This window comes from Lonchura striata, chromosome 9 (assembly GCF_046129695.1).
Source record: "Lonchura striata isolate bLonStr1 chromosome 9, bLonStr1.mat, whole genome shotgun sequence".
Taxonomy (NCBI): Eukaryota; Metazoa; Chordata; class Aves; order Passeriformes; family Estrildidae; genus Lonchura; species Lonchura striata.
In genome coordinates, this window is record NC_134611.1 from 12,587,232 (window position 1) to 12,596,236 (window position 9,005).

General features: G+C 50.6%; 1 protein-coding gene across 1 annotated transcript; it reads left to right on the forward strand.

The window, feature by feature from the left end:
* The first annotated feature begins 1,540 nt into the window (after positions 1–1,540).
* TMEM275 (transmembrane protein 275) lies at positions 1,541–8,083 on the forward strand. The gene is made up of 2 exons (XM_031505485.2): positions 1,541–2,022; positions 5,839–8,083. Exon 2 carries the CDS (start codon positions 5,929–5,931, stop codon positions 6,475–6,477), a length of 549 nt encoding a protein of 182 aa, XP_031361345.1. The 5' UTR covers positions 1,541–2,022; positions 5,839–5,928; the 3' UTR covers positions 6,478–8,083.
* Positions 8,084–9,005: the final 922 nt, after the last annotated feature.

Here is a 9,005-nt window from a genome sequence, read left to right on the forward strand (position 1 = left end):
GCCACAGTTCCTCCACAAACATGGCTTATTGGAATGTTCCTGCTGGACTCTGGGGTGCTGCACCAGGGGTGAGTTCAGCCACTCTGGTTCTCTACCCAGCAGCAGGCAGCAAACACTGAACACCAGCTCTGCCACACGTGGAACTGTCTGTCTCAGAGATGCCAGGGGGAGATTTTCTCCACAAAATCTTCCATTGTACACCCTCTCATCACTTTTCTGGTAGGGTTGAGTACACTGAGCCATTTTGAACTTCATGTTACAGGTCCAGCGAATCCCTAGAGGAGACACTGCATCTCTGGTAAGGTCTGAAATGAGATTTCCCTGTTGCTTCTGTCTATAAGCCCAGGCAATCAACACATCTGATCAGTGCTGGTTTTGTGATATCCTCCTGTCCTGTTGCTCAAGCCTTGCTGTGTGCTGTTGGCATTACTCAAGCTCAGGAGAAAACAGAGTTGTCTTCCTCAGCAGAGACTGAACTCCTTTGTGTGAAGTTTGGTTTTGCCTGAATTTCTAGGATGACCTGTAAAGTGAAATGCAATAGGGTGCAGTAGAGGATGCTGCTGTATTAAGAATCCTCAGGCTGAAGTGGTGCCTGGAGAACAGAGAGAAGTGTTCATTCCTCCTCAGTGATTTCTCTCTTTGACCTTTGTTTTTCACTACCTCTGTTACCTTTCTCCTCTCTCTCTCTCACATGAAAGCAACAATCTGAAAGAGAGGGGAACGTGATTGATGTTCAGTGAGCTCCAGCCTGGTTCATAGAGGATTGTTCAGCAATAAATTGGAGAAGAGCCTGTGCTCAGCTGTCACTGGCAGCAGCCAGGCTGGTTACAGCAGTGGGAGCATGGAGAGCAGAGGAGAACGGCTGAGTGTCAGCACGTCTTAAGCTCTGGGAGAATTATCTCTACTCCATCCAGTGTTCAGCTCACAGTTTGCCATGTCCCCTGTGCTCACCAGCTCTGCAAACAGACGGAGATTGGCCCCTCAATGCGGTAGTTAAGATCTGGCTGTGCTTAAAACGGGGTCTAGCATGAGGCGTGGTTTAAGACCAACTACCTCTAAGTGTAGCATAGATCTGCTTGCTCGTTTGAAACATTAGTTTTACGCCTGGGGACTATTTTATTTATTTATTTATTTATTTATTTATTTATCTATCTATTTATTAGCACCTCCCCACGCCTCGGACATTACACCTCTGGAGGTCTCAGCGCCTCTCACTGCCGGCCGCCCAGCCCGGACTCCCCGCACGAATCCCTCCGGCATCCCCCCACCATCCAAAGGCACGGCACACCGCTTGTATTTCTTTTTTTTATTATTCGTTCCGTGCTTTTCAAACCTTTGAGCGATCCGTGCCTCGCTGCAGCCTCGGCGAGCCCGCATCCCGTTCCTCGGCACTCGGCGCTGTCTCCGCTCCCCGCGGCCGCCGCGCTCCGCTCCCGCCCCGGGGCTGACCCTCGGCGGAGATGCGCTCCCGGGATTTTCCTCTCCCTGGGGGAAAAAGGGGCTGTTCTGCTCCGGGCACCTCTGTCAGCTGAAGGGGGCGGGAGCTGCAGCCTTGAAGTAGAAAAGGAAGAAGGAAAAGCAGCGGGGCGAGGATGAGCGGTGCCGGACAGCGGTGGGCGGTGGGCTGAGCCTCCCGGGCACCGAGGGCTCGGCGGGAGGAGGAGGAGGCAGGAGAGGATGCGGCGGGGCAGGGATGCTGCGGCTGAACACACATCTGCCTAAGGAGAGCAGCATCGGCCTCCGAGGGGGAGGAAGAAAGTGGGGGGAAGGCGGCGGAGCTCGCCCGGAGCCCGCGGAGCTCTGCCGAGGACTGCCCGCCTGACACCCCTGCAAAGTTTCCCGAGCCCGGTGACGAGAGGAGGAGGGATGTGAGATCCTTCTCCCCGCAGCGCACAGCTGGGCTTCCAGCCCCGGTTCTGCTGGGACTGGCCATGGCTTTGTCATCCCCGACTGAAGGGTGAAGGTGAGACCCAGGGCAGCCGCTCTCTCCATCCTCTTCCCTGGCTCCAGGCTCCAGCCCAGGTAGGTGTCCTTCCCTTCCAGACGCCGAGGCTTTCTCTGGCCCTGCCAGAGTTTCCCAGCAGTTTGCACAGGAAAATAAAGTCTCGTGCTTCTCCTGGCAGCTAAATGTTTAGTGTCTGTATGTTTGTGAGCCTGCCTGTGTGTGGGGTGGCTGTAGCTGTCTGACTGCAATTTCAGTTTGCTGATCACTGTCATTATTTTTCTGTGCCATCACACCTCTGGAAAGGGGACTCATCTGTGGTCTGTCAAATATTTTCGTTGTACTGCTGCACTGAGACTGTGTGGAAGGATGACAGCTCAATTTCTCTCCACTACAACCTGGGAAGCGTGCTTAGCTGTACATGCTGCTGGTGCTGCTGCTATGGCTTTAAACAATGTGCCTAAAATGCTGGCTGAATATCTCAGTATGCCCTTCAAGCTCTAGGAACTCTCAGAGAATTGGATGAAAGTCTGTCTTTGTGCCCCTGAGAGTACAGGGAGGGGTGGCTATTCCCCTGGAAGGAATCATTATAGCCTCTGGATTTCCATCATGCCAGCTTGAGTGTGTAGCTTTTATTTTTGCACAGCAGTGCTTGCAGTAGTGCATTTCAAGATGAAATATTGTTTGGAGAAAAACCTACACTCTAACTGATAAGAAAAGAACCTGTTTGAAACAAAGAGCCCGAAGAGAACTTTTTCCACTCCTGATGGAACAGAAGTTGGTCATTTTGATCAGAATAATTTGGCTGAAAAGTTGGTAATTTTTTAAGCCATTGATTTCACTGTAGTGAAAGGTAAAAGCTGCCAGATATCTTCAGGCAGGTCAGCAGTGGGAGCTGACCCACATCAGCCCATCTTTGTGGCTAAGAAGGGGATGGAGAAGCATCAGCCTGTGCTTTAGGAGATGACAGAAGAGCAAAGATGCTTCTGTTGTACATGACAGTCAGGATAAACATGGACTTTATTTTGTCATGGGGCCCTGTTAGGTAGAGGATAGTGTAAGGCATTCTGTGGCTTTGGTTTCTTTTGTGCTTTATCCTCCACTGCTCTGTTGGCTTTCTCAGCCCCATGTCATCTGGTGGTCTAACAGGCATCCCTCATGTAAAATCCCTGATGTTTCATATGGAGATCAAGACAAAAACAACCACTGATCTACTTTCTATATGTTCCCAGTCCAAACATTTCTATGTGCTGTTAGTTACCCTGTGGTGTGTGTGCAGATCATGTTCTGGCCCTGCAATCATGCTTGACTTCCAAGATCTTCTGTCCCCAGTCTGATGGGAGAGGTTCCAGGCAGGAATCTCCAGTGAGTCCATTGTTTTCTGCTGGGAAAGGTCCATTACCCCATGTAGGTGCTGCAAGCAAAGATGAGGGGAAAGAAATTTTGCCTTGGACACAGCATGGCCAGAGCATTTCTGGTGCAGCTGCAGAGAGGGTGTGACAAGCTTAAGCCCCTGTGCTCAGGGATCTGTAACGAGAATTACCAGGCAGAGAAAATGAGCTATGAGGGACCATGCTGGGTGATATTTCTGCAGCCTCGACAGCAGCCAGAAACCACAGGGTCTCTTTGGAGTGGCTACAGGTGCCCACTGACAGATGGGATGGGCAACAGGTTGAAGCTCCTCTTGAAAATCTCAGGGGCAGCCAGACCTGTGGTGAAGCCTTGCCTAAGAGCAGAAGCAGCTGGAATGTTTAGTGTCCTGCTGGAGCCCAGCTGCCCGGCTCTTCCAGGAGGGAGAATTCCTTCAGACTGGAAGCAGGTGAGCTCTGAGAAGCCAGGAGGAAGAAAGCAGATGGAGTGAATCTGTGATGTTTTTTAACCATGAGAAGCCCCACAGTTCCCTGGGGAGAATGTGAGGCAAACCAAGGAGAAGAGCCACACTGCGCTGTCTGCAGCCTCTGTGTGCTAAAGGTTTGGGCTGGCATCTGCAGGAGCTGGTCTGCAAACAGTGCAAAAATGTGTCTTTAACCAGAAGCTATCGTGCTGCTGGTCCAGGGCTGGTGAAAGAGGCAGAATCAGGGCACCAGCCCCATCAGCATGCCAGGGTTCCCAGGCAGGACACAAGGACACTGCTAGGTAAACATGGATGTGTGTTAGCCCGGATGATGGAGAAAATGCCTTTTCTCCCTCACACACTCTTAGTATCCTGAAAAATCTTTGGCTGCTGAGAGGCCTCTCCACAGCCAGGCATCCCCAGATGAGGAAGGATTTAATCCTGTGATGCACCTGTCCCTGTCAGCTCCAGCTGTCTCACTGAATAGGAACTCTGCTGAAAGTTGACTGCTGCACACATTCGGGTCTGAACAAAAGCCCAAGCCAAGGAAATGAGATATGACACCTGACAGAGCAGCAGAGAGCTTTGCCTCAGCTGGAGTTGCCAGAAAATTTTATAACCTAGGAAACATGTTGAAAATGCCCGGCTGATCCCACTGGTGTGTGATGGGTGATGGCTTATTATTTGTTGTTGCTTTTTGTTTGTTTGTTTTGTGGTTTTGTTTGTTTCGTGGTTTTGTTTGGTTTTGGGAGGTTTGTTTTGTTTTGTTTGTTTTGTTTTTTGTTTAATTTAGTGGCTACACAGTGTTGATAGCACAACAGAGATTCTTGGTTCTTGCCATAGAAACTGAGTGGTATCAGTTTTTTGCTGACAATACTTTTGAAAGGGATTTGACAGGAGAGGAGGGAAGAAGCTAGGGAGCTAGGCAGGAGAGGAAGGAAGAACAGACTGCTATTGTTTGCAATCCAGCTGGGAAGAGAAATGCTCTCCTGCCTGTAAAATCAAAGACATCACCAGCAAACTGCTGACAAATTGGCTTCTGGCAATTTGACTTCCCAGCAAGTATGGCAAACACAAATCCAGCTCTCATCACATCCAATAATCTCCTCCATGGAGAAGCTGCTACTGCCAGTTAGAGCTGTGTTACTGCCTTGGGTCCTAGACAGATCCCCACACAGACTCTTTTTCAACTTCAGCATCTCAGTTTCCATGAGCCTCCATCCTGAAGCTGATACTGCTCATGCTCAAGCCTTATAGAATTTGGGTTTATGGCTGCCAAGGCAAACAAAATTCCCAGTCCTCTTCTGTGGGGTCTCCTGTGATTGCACCAAAGATGGTGAGATGCATGGTAGAAAGCATGGTCTAGCTGACAAAACACCACATTTGCCCCATTTTATTACAGAATTGTGTGACTGACAGGGTGTCATTCAGTTTCTGTGGATGGCTTTTGTATTACTCAGCATCCAAGTGTTACCTGCTCAAGGGATCCCCAGGGTTGCCTCTCTAGTCAGCTCAGCCTCCCAGAATAGACATTTTTGGGGATGTTCTGGGTCATCTTCTGGGCCCTTTTATTCCCCACTGGCTGGAAAGGCAATCTAGACGACTCATTTCAATTACTGGAGAACTGAGACATGGAGCAAAGTGTCCCCTTTTCTGTCACAATTGTGGACCATTACCCATTCAAAAATACATCACCCTGGTACTGCAGCGAGGGATGTTCAGGGCAGTGCTGGATTCTGTCTCTTGGGCAGGTGTTGTGTGCGTGGTGACAACCCTGTGAGACCACTATGGCACAGGCTCTGGCCACGGCACGCTCGGATTCACTTGGGCAGCATCCACAGGGATAGCAAAGGACATGGAGCACGCTGGGCTCAGTGCTCCAGCCTGAGAGTGACCACATGTGGCCCCCACAGTCAGGGAGAGTTCAGCCTTGAAAGTGGGCTTGGATTTGTGCTTAGCTGCTGGCACCAGCAAGCCCAGAGGAGATGCTGGTCACCAGGAATGGTGGGGGAAAGGGGCTTTGGTTTATTGCTCTCACAGCTGCTTCTTCATTCCTTTCCAGGATTTCAAGGCAACAGGAGACTGGAAACCACCTTCTCAACACAGCATTTGCCCTGTGAGGACTGAGGTGACCTCCAAGACTCTTCCCAGCATGTTCAGTGAAAAGAGCAGTGCCTCTTTGACCCAAAAACCCACTCAAAAAAAGACCCGACCCCAGGGCCTCCCCTCCCCTGCTCTCTGCTGTGCCTGTGGACTCTGCATCATGCTAGCAGGGATCAACATCACCTTAGTGGGAGCATTTGCCTTTGGGACCTTCCTCCCCGTGAACAACCCTCCCATCATCATCGGACCCATCTTGCTGGTGGTGGCCTTCACGTTCTTTGGTGCCTGCTGCATCTGCAGCCGGAGGCCTCCAGCCCACGGGGCCCGGAAATCCAAACCAGGTTCCAACATTGGGCTGATCAAACCTGGCAACACAGCCTTTGAAATTGAAACCAGTGAGCACACGGTGCAGGACACCACCGCCGTCCAGCTGAGCCCCACAAACTCCCCCATCTCCTCCAAAAAGTCCACGCCGGTTCACGAGAACGCCAAGGCTTGCAAACTCTTCACCATGGAAGGCAATGGGCCAGTGGCCAAATACAGCACGGGGGGAGAGGCCATACAGCTCAACCTGCCCAGGGACCTGGCCACGTCCTAAACCCGGGCAAAGCTTTTGTCAGCAGCCAGCCAAACGCTGCAGTGGGAGGGCTGGAAATGTGCCCATGTGGGGAAGGTGCTTGTGAAAAGCCAGCAGACACTCAGGTCTCTCTGAACCACTTTAACGGAGGTGCATGCAGCAGCAGGAAAAAAAAAAAATCCAGATTTTTGCTGAAACATGCCCATTATGCAGTTTTAAAAAGAAAACTGGTAATGATGCTGCTGTGAAAAGATGATCCCTGTTCCTGGAAATACGCTGCCATTTCTGGGGAGCAGATAGGAAGAAGGGAATGAATTAATTTGTCTGCTCTAATGTGGAAATGTGACAGTTGGAAGGAGAGACTACATGGGACTGACAAATGACAGCTCTTTCTTCTCAGAAGTGAAGCAATTCTTGGACATAAAAGAAGCAGGAATGCAGTAAATTACAGCTTGCTGCCACTCAGTCACAAGAAGATTTCAGCTGTTTTAGTGCCAGACTTTTTGGCAGTAGGGACAAAGCTATGTCTTTGCTACTGAAAAAGCAGTGTGAAACCATCTCTCCTGTGTCAAAAATTCTCGCCCCATCTTGCCCTCCTTCGAGTGATTTTACTGCCTATTCTAAGTGAAGGAACCACAAGGATCACAACCAGCACTGGTATTTTCCTCTCATGTTAATGAGCTTGAGCTGCAGCTCTGCTACTTTTCACAGTGTATTTCTTGGAAGATCAGTCAGGCTGAATCCTTGGGGATAAGCTCCTGGGGTTACCAGAGACTAACAGGAGCCTGCAAGTTTAATTTTTGGGCCGTGATTATGTATTGAGTACTAGGCAACATTCTTCCCCTATTTTTGTGGAAGGCTGGCCTGGGACACGCCTCGAGGCAGGGGGTAGATAACTGTATGGACTTCAGAATAGCTGTGCTGGAAGATGGTGACTGCACCACCTTCCCTGAAGTGACTGTGAGATCCAGTGCCCAGGAGTGGATCCTTGCTGCAGGAAATGGGCTGCTCAGTGCACCCATGGGCTTGCAAAGCAGTGGGATGAGTTTGCAGAAGAGAATTTATCAAGAGCTGTTCCAAGCAAAGACACCCCCTCTGCCTCAGAAAGACCCAAATCTGATGGAATAATGCTGCAAAGGATTTGTGTTCTTCTCTGGGTGCCTCTGGCTGGGAACACGGTGCTGTGCTGAAGGGCTTTGCTCTGACTCCTGTGCACATGTGGGATCTGGGACCAGTATGAGGAAGGACAAGCACTGCTAGGCAGGACTTGTATGTGCAGCAGCAAGAGAGTGGATTTGGAGTAGGAATGGCTGCTCAGGTCCTCTGTTTATGGTAACTCTATATTTGAAATGAGGTGTCTGGGACTTTGAGTGACAAGGAAATCATCTGGACCATAGCACATCACTTCAGTGGCCCAGCTAGCCCAGAATCCAATATATGACAAGGCTGAGAGCAAGGTCTGGAGAGGGACATAAAGACAGGGGAAAACCAGGATGCTGCTTGCCAGAAGTGCTTTCCCAGCTTCCAATGTGCTATTGCTTAGGAGCTTCCTGAGCTGGAAGTGGTGTCTGTGTGTAGCAGCCCTGAATGGATTTCTCCCCCATGAAATAATCCATTTGCACCTTGACTGTCTCTCAGTTCTCATCATTTGTGATCCTGCAACAGAGAGTTGCACACTTTGGCTTATTTTAATCCTGCATCCTACTACCTCCCTTTGATGGCTCAAATTTCCCAGGTTAGAAGGGTCAGCAAACAGCCCATGCCCTCACCATCACTCGGGTCTTCTGAGATGTGTTTTCCATGTCATGTTCCCTCCAGTAATCTCTCTCTTACAGTACTTCACATCTCTTGTAGCCATAGGAAGGAAACACTTCCCATTTAGCCCAGCACCAGCTGCTTGCTCGGCTGAGGACAACACAGCCCTGAGGCTTTAGCCATCAGAACTGCATGTAGAGAGAGGTGGGAGGGCTGAAGGGGAAGTGCTGGAGGAGAGAGAGGGGTTGTGGCATGGCCAAGGCTCCCCTTGGCCACCAGGTACCTCTGTGTGGCCGGGCTGTGGGAGCCATTTGGGTGCTGTGCCAAGGACCATGTGTGGCCATGTGGGAGCTGCAGAGAAAGGCCATGGTGCTTGCAGAGGCCATGCAGAGGTGTCCTGGTTGCTCTGGGGAGCCCCTGGGCAGCTGATGGTCCCTGCATGAGCCCAGGTAGGTTGAGGTTGAATGGAAGTGATTAAGGTTAACCACAGAGTTGTAATGTGAGTCCTTGAGTCCTCCAGCAGTTCACTGCCTCCAACAGCTCCTTCTCCACTGAGGAATTACATCTTGATTTTAGCAGGGTGGGTCTGTACTGACTGGGAGGAGAAAAGGCAGATTTGGGAGAAGGGTGTTTGTGTAGGGCTGGGTAGATGCAGGTTCAAGTCTTTGGTACAGCCTCCAGGTCCTGGGCAAGGCACTGATTTGTGCTGTGAGAGGGCAAGCAGCTGCTCCCAGCTCCATGGAAAGCTGCTGTAAGGATGAGCATTGCCAAGGAGCAGGGCTGCTACTGGCACA

Bases quoted from the DNA above. Each gene is read 5' to 3' on its own strand.
- TMEM275 (XM_031505485.2), top strand. From the start codon at position 5,929: ATGTTCAGTGAAAAGAGCAGTGCCTCTTTGACCCAAAAACCCACTCAA.